The sequence below is a fragment of the Alligator sinensis genome, unplaced genomic scaffold (assembly GCF_000455745.1).
Source record: "Alligator sinensis unplaced genomic scaffold, ASM45574v1 scaffold441_1, whole genome shotgun sequence".
Taxonomy (NCBI): domain Eukaryota; kingdom Metazoa; phylum Chordata; order Crocodylia; family Alligatoridae; genus Alligator; species Alligator sinensis.
In genome coordinates, this window is record NW_005842313.1 from 1,208,816 (window position 1) to 1,230,786 (window position 21,971).

At 48.6% G+C, this 21,971-nt stretch overlaps 1 protein-coding gene across 1 annotated transcript in view; it reads left to right on the forward strand.

Annotated features, from left to right (window-relative positions):
* ALX4 (ALX homeobox 4) overlaps positions 1 to 21,971 on the forward strand; it is a 75,995-nt gene that overhangs the window by 45,750 nt on the left and 8,274 nt on the right. Inside the window, 2 exon segments of the mRNA XM_006028430.2 lie at positions 1,564 to 1,874; positions 15,599 to 15,727. Of these exon segments, the coding sequence (XP_006028492.2) occupies positions 1,564 to 1,874; positions 15,599 to 15,727 (440 nt within the window).

Sequence of the window (21,971 nt, forward strand, 5' to 3'; positions counted from 1 at the left end):
CTTCTGAACAGACAAATAACAGAATGATATGCTATCACACATTTTGTTATATAGGAATTGATTTAATAGATTTCATAGACATTAGGGCTGGAAGGGCCCTCGGAAGATCATCAAGTCCAGCCCCCTGCCCCAAGGGCAGGAAGTCAGCTGGGGTCATAGGATCCCAGCAAGATAAGCATCCAGTTTGCTCTTGAAGGTGTTCAATGTAGGCGCTTGAACCACCTCTGGTGGCAGGCTGTTCCAGACCTTGGGGGCTCGGACAGGAAAGAAATTCTTCCTTATGTCCAGCCTGAAACGGTCTTGTAGTAGTTTATGACCGTTCGACCTAGTCGTCATCCCTTGGGGCACTCTGGTGAGCAAACGTTCCCCCAGATACTGGTGGTCACCCCTGATAAACTTATAGGTGGCCATCAGATCACCCCTGAGCCTGCGCTTTTCCAGGCTAAAGAGCCCCAGGGCTCTCAGCCTGTCATCGTAGGGTCTGCTTCCCTGACCTCTGATCATGTGCGTGGCTCTTCTCTGGGCTCTCTCAAGCTTCTCCACATCCTTTTTGAATTGTGGAGCCCAAAACTGGATGCAGTACTCCAGCTGCGGCCTCACCAAGGCCGAGTACAAGGGGAGAATGATATCCCGGGATTTGCTTGAGAAGCATCTATGGATGCAAGCCAGCGTTTTGGTCGCTTTACTAGCCGCAGCATCTCACTGCAGGCTCATGTTCATCTTGATGATGGATGCACAGTCAGAGGAGATGATGCTGGCTTGATTAGTGTTTGCTGACATAATAACAAATCTAAATTTTTTTAGAACTTGCAGTTATAAGCAAGCTTGACCCCCTAAAGCCTGGATCCCAACCCACTCTGCCTCAGGGAAGGTTTCACTCTGGAGCACAACTCTAGCAATAGTTAGTGCTAGGGGATCAGTAAAGGCATTCAGTCTGTATAAGCCCCACCCAGCAGTTTCTCTATGTAGACAGCTGCAGGAACCGGCCTTTGCCTCCACTCCTGGGAATCTGAATGTCTCATGCAAAACTCCAAGCACCACGTGGCAGGAGAGGCCCAGTTTGGCTCCAGTCTTGCTGATAACATTCCAAGCAGGTGGAGTCCTTCTCTCTTGTTCTCTATGGCTTCACGGTGCGATTTTGGCTCCTTAGTGTAGTTTTTGGATGCATTGCTTTACTTTCTGCTATGGGTGCAAACTTGGGTAACTAATGCCAGATTTGTGGAATCCCAACTGAATACAAATTAAGCTATCATTAATCTTTCCTATGCCATAACAAGAGAAGCTCCTCTCTCTTCTTCCCATATCGCCCCCTCCCATTGCATCCCCCTTCTTATCCTCTAGGCCCTTTCATTCTCAGGCCTGTATTTTCCCAATGACATCTATTCTTCCATCATTTAGTTTTTATTTTTCTTTCCTTCCTTCCTCCTCCTCCGTCACACTCTCACCCTCTTTATTGGAGTCTTTTTCTTTCCCTGTTATTCTGACTCCTGTTCATTTATCCTGGACTTTAGTTTTTTCTCTTTTCTTCTCTCCCTGTTTCCCCACCTCCCCAACCACAAACAGGTAAAGAGAGCAACTTGGGAGAAGCCGACTTACAGCCAAGCTCTGATCCTTCGGGAATGGACAGCAGCTACCTCAGCGTGAAGGAGGCTGGAGTGAAGGTTCCCCAGGACAGGGCCAGCACTGACCTCCCCAGCCCCATGGACAAGACTGACTCAGAGAGCAACAAAGGCAAGAAGCGGCGGAACCGCACCACTTTCACCAGCTACCAGCTGGAGGAACTGGAGAAAGTTTTCCAGAAGACCCACTACCCAGATGTCTATGCCAGGGAGCAGCTAGCCATGAGGACAGACCTCACTGAGGCCCGAGTACAGGTAATGGGAAAAGTTCTGGGGTTGGACTGGGGTGAAACTTCTACATGTGAAACTTTGAGGCTTCCAGGTAGCAAGTTAATGGGTGCATCTACACAAGATGCTAAATGCACAGTAGACTAATTCTATTATGTATTAGCATGGCAGGAAAAAACTGTGCTAATGTGCTAATGCTCAGTAGAATTAATCTGCTGCACGTTAACGTCACAAAAAGCGTGTGTTGGCACTACTGTGAAGTAGCACCGATTACAGGTACTAAACTTTAATGCGCCGTAATTATGGTGCATTAATGAATGTGTATATGTGCCCAATCAGTCTTAAAAATCCACTGTTTCTAGGTAACGTTTTATTGGAAGTTACCTAGAACCTTGCCCCTAATTCCCTTGAAACTTGAAGCTTGTAGGCCTGTACCCAGAATCAGTGCTACTGATTGATGCTTTTCTTTCATGCTATACAGCAAACCGAGGTACAGGGGAGCCTTATATGTGCTCAACACTAATGCAGACTCCTTTATAGCATCCATATTTCCAAGGTTCATGGAGGTGTACTCTCTCCCTTGAGTTAATCAAACAATAAGGCAGCTGATACTCTTCAGTGATGGTTACTCTGAACAAGACTCTCATGTAAATACTTGCTCCAAGAGAATCAGCCTCAGTGGCGCCAAACTTTCTCACGATACATCTTATTTCTGGCAAGCTGGGGAAAGGGGGGTGGCTGAGGTCACCATGACCTCCAGTGCAATTGAGTCAGAATGCAGTGACACGATGCAAACGGGTGTTGCTGCCTGGTTGGCCGAACAGGTTCAGAGACAATGCTTGAAACCTATTGTTTTGGAGCAAGAAGGTGTGGCTCCCACTTCGATAAGAACAAGACAGTCCAGCAACACCCTTGCAGCCATACCACCCTGGCCTGCCAAGGTCTCAAAGTAGCAAACTGAGGCCTTGTATGAGCCTGGGTGTATAAGAATCTAGGTGCTAAAGGAAGGAGTTGATGACTCAGCAAGCTCTCTTCCCCCTTCCCACATCCCCCTCCCTCAAGCACCTCTTTGTTTTAAGACGGGCCATTAGGAAGCCATGAGTACTGGAGTCATGTGACAGGAAAGACAATGAGCAAGGAGCGATCTGACTCTATGGCCTGACTCTATCCACTATAAGGAAACTACTCATTTGAAACAGGGGAGCTGTGGGTTCCAGTCCCTGCTGTCAGGGATATCTCTGGCTTTAACCTTGACCAGGAGGGTACAGGATCAGGCTTCATCTTGCTTGCTCCCTAATCTGTTTATGCATTTTTCATTAGACAGACATTGGCTAAAAAACAGCAATGTCCTTGGCAGCAGGGACTAGAACCCAAGCCTGCCATCTTCCCCAGTCACACACAACCACGCTGGGCTGCAAAGCCAGCATCCCTTTTACTTGCTCTTTTTCTGGCCCTGTAGGTCTTGCACTCCTGGTTGTCCAATGGCCCAGCTTCAACAGGAGAGCTGGGGGGACCCTCACCCACCCTAGTCCTAGGCTGAAGAGGAGCTAAAACCCAAGTCCCTGACTTCCTAGGCAAGGGCAATTGCCGCCAGGCAAAATGTCATCACCACCATGATCTGTGACCAAGAGCAAACTGGGGTGCTAGGCTTTATTCTGAACTCAACACTGCTGTCAGTTAGGCATCCCAGTACAGGTAGGGACTGCCCCTTGAGCAAACAGGATCTTGACATGATTGGACTATCTCCTTTGTGGCCCTGAATCAGACCCACCAGCTCCAGTGAGCAGTGAGAGTTCAGATACACCCTACCGTTTCCTATCAGCTGGCTGTAGGTGACAAAGCCATCCAGCTCACACTTGGGAGGTGCCTGGGTCTCTACATTCACTGTATAAGAAACCTCAGCACCTAACTCTGCCAATTAAGTCACCCTACTGCAGCAAGGTGCTTACATTTTAGGCACTGGAGTGTCTCAGTGGAGGCACCTACAAGGTCAGTTTGAATCTGACCCCTGAGTTCCCTCTGTAATGCATGGGGAGTACTCAGCACCTCAAACTGGGATTCACAGCCACCAGTGCACTGAGTGAGGATATCTACCCCAGCCAGCAGGGTGTACTTGGGACAGGCTGTATTTGGGGCACTCTCCAGAGCATAGGGGCCTCTCTGCAGCCATGAGTAAGGCACCTATGTGATTCACAGCTCACAAACCTATCCGTGGAGTCTCAGAACAGCAAAGACTCTCCACGCCTGAAGAAGGGTGATTGCTCCCAAAAGCTTGCAAAGAACTTTTCCCCAACTATTCAGTTGGTCTAATAAAAGATATCACATCTACCCAAAGAATCTTGCCTGCCTGTATCCTGGACTTAGGCACCTTTTTTAATATAACTGGCAGGTTCGCTTTTGCTTTGTCAAATGATGGTGGCAGTGGTAGTGCAGCCTCTCACCTTTTATAGATCCATGTAGTGGTCAGAGCATTTGTCCAGGAAGTGAAAAATCTGAGTCTTAAGCCCTCCTCAGCCTGAGGTTTTTGCTCCCACTTTCCAGAAAAGGGTCTGAACTACCACAGGACAGGTGGAATGGGATGGGGAAACTCCCTCCCTCCCTGCTGAAAGTTGTGCGGCTGCACAGTGGGGGTCAGAAAGGAGTCCCTGAGACAGCATGAGCTTGTAGCTCATTGAGGAGGATACTCACCTGGGAAGAGTGAAGAGTGTGCCCAACTTCCAGAATGGTCCATGGTAAATGATTAATACCAAATGCATAAAGAAGCCTGGGAGCAGGGGCCAGAAAGTAGGTCTCTGTTTCCTGGAGGAGTGTCCACATCACAGGGGGCTATCGACTCCTTTTCCTTCTTGACTGAACTCTCTTTCCAGCCCTATAAATCTTGCATTCTTGGGTACACAATGACACAGGTTCACCAGCAAGGGGTGGAGCATGCCCTCCCTAACAACCTTTGACTAATAGGTAGTAAGGCCCCCTCTGGGAAGGTGTGGATTTTACCCATTTCAGAAAGGCCTAGAACTCAGATTTCCCACTTCCTGGGAAAGAGCTGTAACCACTAGGCACCAGCTTCTCTGGCCTCATATTTGAACGTGGCTGCCGTGCTTTGTGCTGAACTCCATGCTGTCAGTGTGCGCTGGGTATGCTCTGAGGAAGTCTGCTGGACCAGGCCCTTCAGAAGAGCTCAGCACACAGACACCTGGTTTGTGAGCTTTAAATGGGCTTAGGCATATAGATAGTTCTAGGGGCAGCAGTTCTGGGCATGAACAGAGACATGGTGCCTAGGGAGCTTTACTGACACAAATGTAGGCACATATGGCTTCCCAGACACCTGTGTGGTTAGGTAACTGTTTCAAGAGGAGCACTTTCAGACCTGAATGCCTAAATGCCATCTAACTTTCACTTTACATGTTTAATTGTTATGAGCCTTAGTTAATAATGACTGCTGTTTTCTGCAAATGCAAATGCCGGTTGTGTGGCCATGGAATGATCACCTTCTTTACCTTACACTCAAATTCCCAGCCATTGCTTCCCTGCTGCTTTTCCACATGAGAACCATTCCTCAAAATGACAGAGACAGTTTCTGAAAGCGAAAGCCTCAAAAATGCCCTGAGCATGGGTGGAAGGTATTAGTCCATTTGATACCACGAGAGTCCTTTATCTAAGGAAAGCCATGCTACCAGAGGCAATGAAAACCAGGTGTTAGGCATGGGCAGGACATACAAACCAAAATATTTCAAACAAAGATTTGTTATAAGAAGTAAATTATCTCAGTCCTTTCCATGATACTTTTTCACATGCCAAGTGGCTGTCTAGTGACTGGACATGTAGGTCCAGAGCTTAAACTGATATGTAACTCCATAGTTCTCTCAACCTTGGCATAGCCATTCACCAGCCAGGGTGCTGGTGAGTTGGGTGTGACTGTGAGTCTGGTATATTATCAAAACTGAGAAGCCAATGGACCCTTATTGTCACTAAGCTGCTTGAAATAGGTGAACCAAAAAACCAAGCATTTTCTCTTAGCTGAATGGGGAAATAGATGAACTAAGTTGGTATGAGCTGTGTGTCACCTCCCAGTAGTTGAACCAGTAAAAGCTGGTCTTGGCCTGGAATTGTCTTCTCTCCGGCCGAACTGGTTTCCCTGAAGAATTGAAATAGTCCCCAAAGCAGTGGGTCAAAGCAGAAATGAAGCTCAGGCAGACAAGTGACTGCTATGGATCTTTCTAAATCTCTCCCAAGTTCACATTTCACTAGTAAAATACCTGATTGGGAGTCAGCACCTAGAGAAGAACTCACCACATCAGTAGTTTTGCACAGTGGGCTCCATCTGCAGAACTGTGTAGTGAATGATCTGTGAAAATCATTCCCCAGTTGGGCTCCTTTCCAGCTGCTGAAGATGCCACTTTTTTGCCAGCTTTGGCTGCTAATCTCCAGAGTGGTGTCTAAAGACTGTAAGGCTGAGTTTCCCCTGAGAGGAGGTGTGCAGAATTGCCTGTCTACCCTCCTACACCTTTACTTAAAGCAGTGGGGACCACCCTTTTTAGTAGGTGTGCAACAAATTAACCCCACACCTTCCCCAAACACCACTCTGATCCCGTTCCTGTTCCCAATTTGCTGCTTTGCTGTCTGCTCCCTGCCTTATGCTCCCTGTCCACTCTGTCATTCTGCTTTCTGTTTCATGCCCGATTTGCCCCTGTGCTGCCTGCCTCCTCCCTGATCTGCTGTATGCCATGCACAGAGGCTGCCTGTAACACAAGCTGGCCACCCCTGATTTAAACAGTCCTTTAGCTGAGATATTGCACATCCCCAATTTCAGTGCCCACAGAAGTCAGCAATCCCAATGTGCTGCAATCTCTTCCAATAACCCTTATAAAAGCAAGCACTGAACAAACACACTCTTCTGTCCTTACCTGTAAACACAACCAGAAAAGACTGCAACCTTCTCTTGGAGCAACACAGACCTGTAGATGGCCAGGTCCCACATGAAAGTGTAGGTTTTCCTTTTTTCACTTCAGTTATTTTCGGCCCTGGAGACACTAACTGCACAAGACACTAACTGCGCAGTAGCTTAATAAAACTGCACAGTAGCATGTGAGGCAAAACCCATGCCAGTACACTACTGTGCAGTAGTATTAGGCTACTGCACAGTTAATGTCCAAAAAACCCCATGCGCCAATGCTACTGAGCAGTAGCACAAGTTACTGCGCGTGATTTAATACTTGGTTATCCAAGTATTAAACTTAAAGTGCAGTAACTATGGCACATTAATGAACACGTAGATGCACCCAGTGAAACCAGGAGGCAGCATCAGTATTAGAGAACCAAGAAGGCCAAACTGCCTGCGCCCCTTTGGACAGGGAGCGTAACAACACAGCCTGGCACCTGGGGCAGCTGGGACATGGGAAGGGAAGCAGAGACTTCCAGCTGCCACTCTGTGATTGTGCAGCTGCAGTGACAGCTGTTTTTTTTCCACCCCTCCATAAGTCGGTGCCTATGTTGGCTGCCTTAGTCACCCCACTGTAGTTCCCCCACTGCCTTTGAATCATGCCTAGAGAATAACTGCTGTCATGAGTTGTTAAGCAGGGGCAAGAAGGCGAGAAAAAGCTGGTGCTGAAAAACTGGGAATGATGGGCAGGTTGCTCTGTTCAGGCTTTGGCCCCTGTCTGGCATTTCCGCCTGTCCCTGTGGATGGAAGCAGTGTTCTCCCACAAGCATCTGGTGGCCACCTATAAGTTTATCAGGGGTGTTCACCACGATCTGGGGGAATGTCTGTTCACCGAAGCGCCCCAAGGGATGACAAGATTGAACGGTCACAAACTCCTCCGTGACCGATTCAGGCTGGACATAAGGAAGAACTTCTTTACTGTCCGAGCCCCCAAGGTTTGGAATAGACTGCCACCGTAGGTGGTTCAAGCACCTACTTTGAACGCATTCAAGGCACATTTGGATGCTTATCTTGCTGGGATCCTATGATCCCTGCTGACTTCCTGCCCCTGGGGCAGGGGGCTGGACTCAATGATTCTCCGGCCCGAATGTCTATGAATCTATGAAAGCAGCAGTGCTGAGTTCCCAGTTCCACCCCATCTTAAAATATCGTTAAAACCAATGAAGAGCAAGAGTCTGAGACACATCCGTAGGACTTAGTGGCTCAGTGCAACTGTATTACTGACCCTCCCAACATGCCCAGTGTCACTGCTTGACTTCCTTTCCTGCCCAGGCCTTCGACTCACTTTTGCTCACACAGATGAGTCACGAGAGCAGCTGAAAGCCATGTAACCACAGCCAAGGCAATATCCAGGTCTGATTGATCCCTTTACTTTGAACAGTAGGCTGTCCGCCAACACATTCCACATACTCCGCCTGACACAACGTTGCACAACCCCCTTGTGCCTTCATGTTCTCACACCCCACTTCACATCACCTGCTCTGTGCAGAGATCATTGTACATTCAGCTGTTCTATACACGCACACATATACACATACATCATTATAAAGGCTGTCCCCACACACATATCCTCAAACATGTACATACACACACTGATATACTGCTGTATAGCTCCTTCTCTTTCTCATACATGCACACAGGAGCACTTAAGCCCACTCATACACACAGTTACCCCCTTTCCTTATACCATGTAGGACACCACAGCTCATCATCAATCCATCGTCATGGCTGCTTGTTGCTTTTTAGCAGACAGTAGCATTGTACTCTGCTTTACTTCTCTCCTTGACTTCAGTGCCAGGGAATCTAACCCCCGCAACCCATCCCCTAGAGTTGCCTACACGATTGCTGAGCTGTTAATGAAAATCTTTTCAGTGGTGACCCTGTGATGCAGCGGGGGCTTGAAAGTGAGAGGGAAATGTCAAACGCCCCTGTAGCAAAATCACCGCCTTGGAAAGAAAAAAAGCAAAGCAAAGCAAGAAGTAATATATCTTGATCCCTTTTCCCCCATAAAACCCTGGGAGGCTGGTGGAAGGAGCGGAAAGACTGAGCTAAGCCTGCAGGAAATTAAACATGAAATGAAAACAAGCTCAAGTTATTCAATTCTCTCATCCCAGGCTCCAATTTCCCATTCCAGGCCACTGATAAAATGGTGTCCAGTTTCAGTGCTTAAAGATGAATTCTGGCTCTGTTCTTGCAGGCTTGAAAAATGAAGAGCTTGTGGCCCTCACCAAGGGAAGGGGGGCCCAGAGCATGTTGACAATGCCTTTGCGCCATGCCACAAAGCACCTCCCACTCATGCTTGCTCTGCACGAGCCACCTCCTAAAAGTGAGGCAATGTCGCCACGCCAGAGTGCACAGCACCTGTTTCAGGACTGCTGTTGGCACACACTCAGAGCCACTTGGCACAAGTTACATTGTCTTCCTTCTGGAACCTTGTATGTGCAGAATGGGAGCATGGCATGTGGGCTAGGTGTGGTCCCAGTCATGCTCCCAGTCATGGCTGGAAGGCAGAGTTGACATGGCCAGAGAACTTCCTATAGACAGGGGCCCTAACCATAGTCCCGGGCCCAATTCCTACAGATTGAACTATGAAGTGGGTGTGAAACACAGAGCTCAGTTCCCCTTTATCCATACAAAGCCCATGCTCTCCCTTCATCCCTTCCACTCACGTAGGTGTGGTGAGCTGTAAGCAGGGGGAGAGCATTAATGTAATGACACAAAGTCCCTCTAAGCCTCTAAGCCAGTAAGGACAAGTGTTCCTGAAGATGGCAGCAACTGAACCTCTGGGCTTTAAAAGATGACCAAGTTCAGAATATCCAACTGAGCACTGTGAGGACAGGGAGGATTCGACAGCCAAGTGCAACTAGCAGAACTAGCTGAGTCTGATGAGGGGAATAGGTGTCTGATTTCTTTCTTTTCCTGCCTTTTGACCAATGCCTGTCAAAGCACAACTTCCAGGCAAAAAACACACTACAATAAATTACCCTACATCCATCACCACTCTGACTGCTAACATGGAGACACAGAGTAGAAACTACATACATAGCATGTAATGTCCCATCTTGGTCCCGGTGCCTTGTACTCTACCCACCCTCTCCCCCATCTCCTCATCTATTGACAGGACTTGCCAAGGAAAGAACATTGAGTTTGGACCTTTCTATATTTGCCACCCTTTAATGTATTGAGGTGGGAAAGCTATTCTTCCAGTACTGGAAAGTGATTCTCTTCTTGCTTGCATTTTTACATTATAAATGGTCTTGTCTGCCCTCTTTAGCTAGGAGGGCTGTACAGAAAACTAATAGATTTATCAGAGCAAAGGCACCAAGCAACTTAACTATTCTCCATTGCTTCAATATGCTTCATTTCATACACATTAGCAGCCACATCTTGTCCTAGGCTTTGGCTGGGCAAAGCAGACCATTAGTCAGATGTGCAGGACACTGGAAGGTCCCCGTTACCACAGGGGAGGCCCACAGATGGCACTGAGCTAACACAGCATGATGGGGATGCTGTATATTTGCTCACAGACATGAATCTGTACATGAGCGGGTGCATACATAGGGCACACACTTTGCTTGGGGACAGCTCAATGTGTTAGCCATGCTTGTGGCCAGTCACACATGTGTAACCCCTCTTGGGGATTTACACATGCATGGCATATGGTCTCACCAGCCTTTGAGTAAAAGGCGCATCATGTTCTCTACCTGCTATCCACCCTCTGTGCACAGCATGGCTTCCTCATCATGGAAAGTAGCAGGGCAGCATCACTGACTTTGAAACTGCAGATCAAAGCAATGTGAAGCTGGCCATCCCGGGGACTGGCCTCCAGCTGGGCTGCTTGGGGACTGCGCCAGAAAGTGGTATAAGCAAAACAGACAGATGCCTAGGGCACCAAACCTGCTCCATTAGAATGCCATTCAAATTAAGGTCTCCCCCTCCCTCTTTCTTTCTGTCTATATATTTTAGAGCCTTTGTTGTTTGGTTTCATTGCTCCCCATGAAAATCCTGCCAATGGCTGTAAAGTGGGGGTTGCTAGTTACAGCACAGCATACAAATTTGCCTAGAACAAGATCTCAGCTGACAAGGCTGCAGCAGGAAGGTTTCATGGAGGACGGCACTGCCCATGCATGCAGGACTGCCATGCCTCTCCTTGGATAAGTACTAACCCATCCCCAACCCACATGGTAAAGAAATGCCTAGTCATTGGGGCACCCACCAGTAGACAAAAAGGAGATCAAGACTGGATGCTGGAAAAAGCAATTCCAGCTCACCAGACAAGCTCCTGCAGGAAGAAACAGGCAGTTTTGGGAGCACCCTTCATCATGGTCATTATTTAGGTATTTTCTATCCCACAGTTTCAAGGTATTTAAAAATGTTAACGTCTGAAGCTTTACAATGGCTGTTGGAGTTTGGAAACCCTTTGATACCTGATTTAATAGGTAGGGAAACTGAGGCACAGCACAGTTTAAGAGATCTGTTCACAACAGGGTAGTGAGGCAGCCAGAGCTGAAACCCAGAAGTCTGGCTGCCCAGTTCCGTGTGCCAACTACTAGACATGCTGCCATATGCCGCAAACTACACAACCAACACCCACGTTCCCTACTAATGCTCATTACCATTCCTGTAAAGGCTGGCTTGTGTCCTCTGACTTCAGTCAGTGTCCATCTTGTTTTGGTGTCTGCACAGATAGTTTGTGTCCAAGGAGAAGTCTGGTTTTCACTGTCTGCTCAGCCAATTTTTGGAGGTTGCTCATAAGCAAAGGAGCTGCCTTCCCTGGTTCCCATCCCCCCTCTCCCAACCAGTCTGTATGCTGTCAGAGCTCACTGCCCCCTGAGTCACTGTATAAAACTCAAAGCAGAGAGCAAGGGCTCCGGGCAGCTGCTTTCATGCACCAGCGTGACCTGCACATCCCAGTGCCTGGTGATCACACGTATCTTGCAGTCTTCAAGGCAGCCTTTGATGGATGTGTTTCCCTGACTCCCTGCTTTAGGGGACTTTGAACACAGGGGGCTGGCTCTGCTCCTATGTACACTGGTGTAAAGCAGGAAGGATCTGCTGGAAATCAGCACTGTTACACTGATGTCAAGCCAGGAAAAGGCAGATCAGAATCAGACTATTTCTTAGGCTTCCCAATGCCCAGAAGGGACCTGAACAAATGAACTTCAGCTACACAGTTATTAAAACCGAATAGATAAGTAGGTATAAAGCCGGGGGGGGGGGGGGGGTGTCTGTGACAGATGATCTTCTAAAGCACTATGCAAGCCTTCACTGCATTTTCTTTGGAAAGGAGAGTTTTTATGTCCTGTTATGTGGATGAAAATCTGAGTCCCCCTCTACATGTTACCGGTATGGCACAATTACCTAGTTAATTGCACAATTACCTGGAGACCAGCTACACATGCAAAGTAGCTATCACACCATAAAAAAGCTTCAACCAGCTATGAACTTAGACCTTGAAAATGTGTAATAACTTTATAGCTGGTTGCTATCAAGCTTTAATTTGCACATGTAGCAGGGTTTCCCCTGTGGCTGGGAGTCCCATCGCTGACAGGATTCCCAACTGCAGGGGTGCACCATGCCCAGCATGAAGCCCCTGGGGATTGCAGTTGCTGCAGTCCCTAGGGCTTCAGGGTGTGGGGAACCCCAGAGGACTGCCATAGAATTGATCCTCCAGCCCCAGGAGTTTCCTGTATCCCCAGGGCAGGGGGATCACCCTAGGTGATCTTCTGGCCCCAGGGGTTTCCTGCATCCCTGGGGTGGGGAGACCATGATCCTCCTACCACAGGGTGTATAGGACACCCTACTGATAGGAGCCCCTCAATTGGGGTGCATGGGGCTCCCAGCTGTGGGAGCTTGCTTCTTACAAGGCTCCCCCTGCTTTGACAAAGAGGGATAATGGGATCTAATGCACAATCCCACGATCTCGCCTCCTGCTATGTGTGTGTGGCAAGGCAGAAGGTGTGATTGTGTGAATGGAGCATTAGATCCCATTGCATCTTTACCTGCACAGGTAGAGTGGGCCTTAGAAAAACATTGTTATCCAAGTCCCCAGAAGGAAGCACAAGGAAATTAAGGGGGATGGTTAGCTCAGTTGATCAAATGTGGTGTTAATAATGCTGAGGTTCCCTGGTTTGATCCTGCTATTGGCCATGAGTCTTCAGCCTTTAAGTTAGGAAGTGATTCTTCTGCTTTACTCAGTATTGGTGAGACCAAATCTAGAGTACTGCATCCAGTTCTGGGTGCTGCACTTCAACAAGGATATGGAAAAATTTGAGAGTCCAGAGAAGAGCCACCCACATGAGGAAAGGCTGTGTGACATGAGCCTCTTCAGCCTAAAAAAGAGAAGGCTGAGAGGGGACTTAGTAGCAGCTTACTGCTACATCAAGGGAATACATCAAGGGCTTGGCGAACAGCTGTTCACCAGGGCACCCTTGGGGAAAACCAGCAGTAATGGCCACAAACTCCTGGAAGACTGTTTCAGGCTTAGCTCTAGGAAAAACTTCACAGCTAGGGTGTCCAGACTGTGAAATAAACTCCCTCCAGGTGCTGCAATCACCTACCCTGGAAATCTTCAAGAGGACACTGAACAGTCACCTGACCACAGCTGTCTTTTTTGCCTAGTGCAGGGGGCTGGACCCAATGATCTTTTGAGGTCCCTTACAATTTATGAATCTAGGATTATAACTCGGAAAGTGTCCTGGGTCCCAGGCCGCTGATCTATCCTCAGGTGCAATATACACCCTATTTATTTTGAACTTACTTTGAGAGATGGCTGAAAGGGTGAGTGCTCACTTAAGTGTCTGGATATTGTCTCCTCTTGGATTCAGGGGGCTTGGGTTCATCTCAGCTGAGGCAGGTGCTTGTGCGGGACTAGGGAAACAGACAGCTTAATAATAGTCATGTTAACTGAATTACAGAGGCTTGGCTAGGGTGAGGCTGAGGTCTTGGGAAGAAACATCCATCAGCCCCAGAAGGGCCTGGGGAGCTTGACCAGCCCAGTGCATCTTTTTTCCCAGACACTGAGGAATAATGCGGAAGAAGCTAGTTCTACTACCAGGTGCACAATAGATAAGTGTACAACCTGAGACTTTCAGGCTGGTGGCCTGATACTTCCTTTGGCAAAAAGAATGAATAAATCCATACAGCAGCCTCATGCAATGCTTCAGGATTATCTTCTTTAAAGGGACATGGCTCAGGCCACACTGCAGGGGGTATACCTCCTTCAATCATGCCACATCCTATCCACAGGTACCAAATGCCAATGATGTGGAATATATTGCCAGAAGGGCTGGGCTTGCATGTATGAGACTAAATGTAGAAGGGTAGTACTGTATGCACCCTGCACACATGCCAAACCGCAACTACGTTCCATTTTTTGGCATTGGGCATGTATGGAGTAGTAGTGACTGGGTAGGGAATATGTTCATAGCAACACTCTTGGCATGGGCAGAGGTGGTACAGACACGCCCGGTGTGGTATTTCCTTTATTGAAAAGGATTTTTTTTTTCCATTGGTTTCCTACAGCTCCCACAGAAACCCCCGTACCACAATGGAAGAAACCCCAGGTTTACTCGAAACGAACCCCACTCCTGTACATGCAAAGGAGAGTCTCTCTTCTTGAATTAGGAAGTGTTTTCCTACTATTTATATGAGCAGGGAGCTCATTTCCAAGGACAGGGATGTTCATGGGAGCAAAGATGTTTTTATGGGTTTTGTGGAGACATTTTCCTTTGGATTGACAAATTCCCCAGAGGTTGGAAACTCAAAGCAGCAGCTAGTGGGCTCCTGTGTGATACCCAGGGAAGGAAACTGCCCAAAAACAGAAAGGGAAACCAACCAAATTAATGTCATTGCCCAAGTAAGGGCTGTCTTATCCAACTGGCCGCCTGCAGGCTGTATGCAGCTTGTGAGGGGTTAAAGTGTGACCCTTGGGCATTTACCCTATTATTGCTGCCCTTATTGCTCCAGCTGCAACTTCCTGCCTTTGCCCCAGAGGGGAAGACAGTGCAGCAGCATCGGGAGCTGAGAGTCCAGGACTGCACCATGGGAGAGAGGCCATGGATGAGGATCACATGTGTGTGTGGTGGGGGGAGGGGGATTGCACCCTGGGGTGTAGCAGTGGAAGGGGGGATCATGCTGGTGCACACTGCAGTAGTAGTGGAGAGGAGTAACATCTGTGCAGCCCACACAGCATACAACCCCAGTGGTGCAGCTCTCAGGCATATGGCCCCCAGGGGCTCAGAGGTTGGACAGCCCTGGTCTAAGTGGATTATGAAAGAAAGCTGACAAGGTAGTAGGTGCAAAATGAATGGATGAAATTTTAAATCTCTTTCCTTTTAAATGGTTCCTGGGTGGGATTCACCAGTGCTGAAGGGAAGTTTGCCCCAAGGACATTCCTTCTATTCCAGCAGGTATGAAATTGCTTCTAGCCAAAACCAATCAGTCAGTTCACCCAACACTGAAGGTCCACTGATGGACATCTATGTTAGTTGTGTGACTGATTTATGGGCATAAGTGGGTACATAGAAACCTCAAACTGGGATTAGGAGGCTTGAGTGCTGACATGAGTAATCACATTCCCCCCATCTGGCATCGTCTAAAGTCCCCACTTCTAAAACAGACCCCCTCCCATCCTACTTTTGAGACTTCTGTTGCAAAGCTCTGTGGATAGTGCCCTGAGAGGCATTATCTGGAAGAGGGTCTTTAGTCCCCCAGGCTCCTGCTCTGGGAGCTCCCACTCCCTGCTTCTTCCTAAGGAGCTCTGCCTTCCCCTCACTCTGATCTGGGGTATCTGTGCTTCTCCCCCCCATAGGTTTGGTTTCAGAACCGGCGAGCAAAATGGAGGAAGCGAGAGCGATTCGGTCAGATGCAGCAAGTCCGCACCCATTTCTCAACAGCCTATGAGTTGCCCCTCCTAACCCGAGCGGAGAACTATGCCCAGGTGAGTGTCCCCTCACACTACCCCACCCCGGCCTCCCACTTATCCTCTGTGCAGCCTCTTTCAGTTCCTCCTGCTCAAACCCAAAAACTAGTCTGGCAGTGGTGTACTGGAACAAAGATGGGAGTGGGATCAAAGCCAGTTCCAGACAACAACTGCCTGATGAAGCACCTGCTCCTCCTCCCTCCCATGAGATGGCTCTTTTTCTGTTAAGACCCGTCCTGCAGTGGTCCAGTCACCATCACAGCCAGCAGCAACTTAGCTCTGTTTAGTTTCTGCCAGTTAAAGCAGTACAACCCACAGCAACATGTTTTCTATCACACTTTTCAACTGTTAAGACCTACCTTGTACTGATGTCTACACAACAGTTAGCTGATGCTAGCTAGGCAGGCAGCACAGTGCAAATAAATATATGAATGGTTATACAACTCACCCCTACTCTTAGCAGTGGGCTGATTGGTCTGGATCTCCAACACCCTAATATAAGGCTGCCCTAGATAGCCTCCTTTACGTTTGATACCAGCCCCACACAAAACAGAGTGGACAGTGACTCATGTGCCACACTTCAGTGATACTAGTTATTTTCTGTTCTCTCTGAATTCTTACATTGTCCTCACCATTGTGTTACTGCAACCCCTAACACCCCGCTGAGTGTTGTTGCAAAGGGCCTGTAGATCATGTTTGCACTGTTCCCCTGGCAAGATCAGGAGCCCCACTGAGAAGTTAGTGCCACCTATTGACTCCTGCTTGGTACACACCAAAGCACTCTAGATCTACTAGTGCCAATCTAGGTCTCTCTGTGTCGGGCACACTTTGCATATGCTCCAAGCCAGCTATCCTGCCTAACTTCTAAGCTCTGGCCTGCACGGAGTGGGAGCAAGGAGCCAGGGCTTACTTCTTAGTGGCACTTGAAGGCTTGGCAGAGAGTCAGCATACACATGACTTTAATGTCAGCTTTAAAAAAAAATCCCCCCTTGTAACCCTAGCCACTTCCTGAAACCAGGAGGAGCCATTAGGCATCAGCTTGTCCTTCTGGACCACAATGTTGTAACAGCTGTGCACAGGTTTGCTGGTGATGCTTTCAGGAAGGCTTCCCAGCAAGAAGATCTTTGCAGTCATCTTCCTCAGGCAGTGATGGGTGCAAACATGCTTGAACACAGATCCCAGACTGCAGAGTCCTGGGGAATGGACTGTGAGAAACAGTTGAGGCTGGCCGAGGCAGTGGTGGAAAGACTCATTTTTCTATTTCTAACTGCATGTTCTGGGACCCCTGTTGGAACAAGGCCCAAACTGCAAACCTTAGGACAGAATGGGACACCAAACCCTGCTCTTGTCTCTTCTACCTATCTGTGGTTTGGCCGCCGTGAGCACAGGTTCTTTAATGCATTTAGGTTTACAACACCCTTGTGAGGGTGGGAAGTCCTATTACCCCCATTTTACAGCCAGGAAACTGAGATACATAGAGGCTAAGTGGCATGCCCAAGATCCACACAGAAAGTTTGTTGCAAAGCTGGCACTTGAAGCTGAAATACTCAAGTCCCAGGGTACCATTGAAAAAGATGGACTGATCTTTCTTTCACAGTGCCCTTTCTTAGAAAGCTCCCAACAGCAGGACCCACTCATAGCATAGGGCTGCTACCTGGGTGTAAGCGTGGCCCCTCAAGCCTCTCAGTTCATCCCACTGAGTTTTGTCTTCTGTCACACAGGATCCAGGCAAAGCCAAGGTTTGCCATGTCAGATGCTTTCAAGCGTTCTCTGATCTGCTGTGCCTCCCCCTCCCTCTCCAGCCCCAAGCTGTCAGATACAGGCTTGGCCCTTCTGGAGAGCACCGCATGAAAGCTCTCTTGAACTGAGGCCAAGAGTGCTTGGCCTTTCCCCTGCTCAGCTTCCCTTTTGGGATGGAAGAAACAAGAGGCCCTTACCACACAGCGTAGAGATACCAGAGGCATCTTTCAACCAGAGGACGCTCTAGGCAGCACTTTGCCACACTCTCTCATCTTCCTTTGCAACTTTCATCACCTCCCTCCCCATTTGCTGCTCCCCGCCTCCCCCAACCTCAAAAAAATGTAGCTTGCAGGAGGCAAAAGGTCAGAAGTGGAACAGGAGCACGTGGGGCAGCCGGGCTGTGGAATGCAGGGCCTGCTGCACCGCCTCTCCATCTGGATCCTCTCCTGCTGCTTCCTTTCATCTCACACTCCCCCCTCAACGCACCTATTCCCTGAAGAAGGGCCTCCTGCTGGCAAACACCAAGCTCCTCTTTTCTCTTCTGCAATGTCAATTTGCTTTATTATTAAGATCCAGGCCCCAGATGGCTGCACGCTTGGCTCTGATGTGCAGGGACCTTTGCTTCTTTTACAAAGGCCTCTCTGAAAGCAGCTAGTGCACACTGGCAAAAAAGAAAGAGAGCAAGGGCTCCCCATTCAGCATGCTTGCCAGCTCACATCACCTGCCTCCCCCCACCCAACAAGCATAGCAGAGTGCTCCAAACATTCATAATTGTGGGTTATGGTATCACTTAGAGGCCATAATCTAGATCAGGGACAGAGAGTACAAAGGACTAGATAAGCACTAGAGATGGTGTCTGCTCCAAGGAGCTTGCAATCTAAATGAACAAGAAAAAGGAGCTGTAAGGGAAACATGAGCTACTAGTGGCTCAGTATCCCCATCAGGTCAAAGTCAGAGCCCTGGTCTTTAATCCCAGGCTGCTGCTCAGTTTCATAGACTGGAGGCCTTTCACAAGTAAGTCCCAAACCAGTGCTCCAAAGCTAATCCACTTGCTTCCCTAGAGCCACACCTGCTTTCCCACTGGGTCTGAACATAGGCTGACTTCTTCTTAGCAGTTGTTCTAGAGAATCTCCAGCACTGGCAGGTTTTAAGCACAGGCCAGACAAGCATCTGTCTAGGAAGGTTTATACAGGGATGGTCCTGCCTTGAGCAGGAGGTTGCAGTAGAGGACTCTTGAGCTCTGTTTTTTCATGATTCTGAATTTAGGCCACATGAGAAATCCAGGACAATCTGGTTTACCAATAAACAATTCATTCCTGCAGGAGAGACTTACCTGTAAGGGGGTTTTCTTAAAGGTGAATATAATGTCCTGCTGATGTTCTTTCCTCAGTCCAGCTCAGAACTTTTGGACGAAGAAAGAAGCAGGTCTTACAGAATCCCTTGCAAGTTTTTTATAGAACCCAGCATATACTGGGAAAGGATTGGGATCAACCAGATTTTATTAGGATCCTCAAGTAGTGCAGACAGCATCCATAAAGATCTGTCTGATTGAGTGAGGCAGCTTTAGCTCCCTTGGCATGTAACAAGGAAATCAGACATGTTTTCCTGCATGAATCAATCCATGATCTAAATTCTGTATTTCCTTGGCCAAAGGCCAGACCATGCTTCTGGGCTTTGCTGTTTGCCACATGGGGCTGGGAAGGGATTTCCACCCCCCTCCTGTTGCTACCTGGCTCAGGGGTTCCTTTTTTTTTTGCCTTCCTCAGAAGCATTGGGTATTGGCTGCAGCCCAGGCTGGGGACTTTGTCTGGGATGTGCCAATGCTCCTGCAGAGGTGCATCCCAGAGGCTCCAGTTAGAGGGTCTTGCCCCTAAAATTAGGGTATCAGACCAATCACCACATTTGAGGTCAGGAAGGAATTTTACCCTATGATCAGACTGGTATAGACAGTGGGGATTTTTTGTCTTCCTTTGAAACTGGGGGTGTGGCCATCTTCCTTGGATCTTGCAAGCATATTTTAAGAGCCCTTGCAGCAACAGGATGTTGGCCACTACTGTCTTTTTGCTTTACCTGTGGCAGGTTAGGATGCTATGCCTTGTGATTGTGACAGGGTTGATTGTAATAGGTTTAGCAATAGGTTAGATGAGGACAGTTTTAGTAATAGGTTAGACAAGGACTTGTATAGGATGGGTTGGATAGAAGCTCATGATCCTGCTTCAGGCTGGGGATTGGACTAGATGACTTCCAGAGGCTCCTTCCAGCCCTATTTTTCTCTGATCCTATGATATGCCCTTATTAGATCCTATGCCAGGCAGGGAGCTGCTCTAGGTAGTGGGGGGTGGGCATCAGTTGTTACATGGGAATTGTAATACCTTCCACTCATAGAAGTAAAGCACAAGCATCTCCTTCCAAATGAGCCCCTGCTAGTAACCAGTTCTGAGGCTGCTGTGAGTCCCTCTGGAGCCTTTTCTTGAAACCAGGAGCCCTGTAGCCAATGCTCATAACTGTATTTCTCTTGACTGTGTGGCCCTTTCTTGACTGAGGCAGATTTAATCTGAAATCTACACAGACATATGGAGTCCTCCATTTAATCTTGATGTGCCCCACCCCCCATCTGATCAGAAACTTTGGAACACATATAAGTAATTTCTACTCTTTGTAGTTAGACACACCATAAGGATATTTCTCAGGAAAGTTGCCAATTACTTAATTAATTAATTAATAAAGAAGAGACCAACTTTCAAGGGAAGTCAAAGGAAGGAAGAGCCTAGGGAAGAGCAGGTGGAAACCAAAAAGGGAGTGTAACTCTTTAAGCTATATAAGCACTGCCAGGTGACAGGCATATAGTGTGGTTGCATGGATGGATGACTTGACTGACAGCGAGTTGCAATTAACCTTCCGGGAATAATTGATACAAAGAGAGAGGGTTCCACTGCATTTTACTGCTGACTGAGGATCTTGTATAGTTGTGTTCTTTTTAACTCAGAGAGTCCTCCTTAACATTTGCCAGGTGAAGGATGGAAGGAAAGTTGACAGACAGCCCATCTCACTTTGCCCTGTATAAACCAGCATCCTCACTTCTCCCCTTATATGTCACCCTCCTCACCTTCCAGCAGCCTCCCCTCCCACTGCTTTACTCTGCACCCCGTATACATAGAGAAGAGATCCCCCCTCCCCATGAGAGAGCTTCTTCTTCCCAGCTGCCCTTGAAACCTCATCAGCTGCCTCTCCAGCACAGGACTGCTTCTGGGTTCCATGGCAGGAACTCCTTACCTTAGCATCTCGTGTCTGGCTGCTTCCCTGTGTAAGGCACAGGGCAGGATCCAGCAACATGTCGAGCTTTCATGTGGGCTGCAACATGGGGAATTTCCTTGTAGCAGGAGCATTGAGCTGGACTGACCTAGTGGTCACTGGTCTCCTCTTGCTTGACAGCCTTTTCCCAGACCTGAAAATTAATCTCAATAGTGTTAAAACAGGGGTGCCAAAGATATGGCCTGTGGCCTGGATCCAGCCTGCAGAGCTGGATTGTTCGGCCCTTGACACTGGTATTCCATCCCTGCCCTGGCATATGGGATCTAGCACCCACAGTACTCACTCTCACTAGTCCAGGACTGAAGTCCAGTGAGGGTGTGCTACATGCAGTGTGGGTCCCAGAGCAGGCAATGAAGGCAGCACAGTCCTCAACCGGCCAAAGCAAGTGCTGGATCTGGCATGCAAGGGGGGGAGGCTGAGGAGTGCTCCATGGCCCCCCCGCATGCCAGAACCAGTGCCTACTCTGGCTAATCCAGGACTGTACGTCATGCAGCACCTGCTCTAGCTGGCCCGAGACCACACAACACAGCACCTTCTTCAGGCCAGCTGGAGCGGGCACCATGTGCAGCTCATGTCCCAATCCCGCCACAGCAGGTACCATATATGGCACAGTCCCAGACCAGCTTAAGCGAAAACCGCGGGCACTGAATACAGCATGTTGGGAGTGGGGAGGAAGGGAGGGTCTGTTGGTCTAATCTGCCCTGCAGGGCCAACCCCATACTGTTCATCTGGCCTCTGGACTGGTCCCATGCCACTCATTTGGCCAAATGAGTTTGGCAACCCTGGTGTAACACTTCTTGGTATTAGCCAGTACCTGAAGGGTTAAACACATTTTCAGTGCATTGTGCTGTGCAAGATGCTGTGGCCTGAATTCTCCTCCAGTGTTAAAGCCCTGTCTTCCCCAGTCATATGATGACTGGCTGTGGATTCACACATTCCCTGTTGGGTCTCATGATGTCAAGGAGGGACAATGATTTGGACTAAACCAGCAGTTGGCAGCCTTTTTGCAGCAGTAGACTGGAGCGATCCAGCGTGGGTCCAAGATGGGCCAGCAGTTCTCCATCACCTGGCTGTAACACGGAGCCCCCTTCTCCCCCCACCCCACATCGCCAAAACTCCCCAAGGCTGTGGGCCAGATTAGTCCATACTCACACACTGTCTCTGGAAAATTTTCTTGGATGTGGGCCTGGATTTAGTCCCCAGGAGTTCT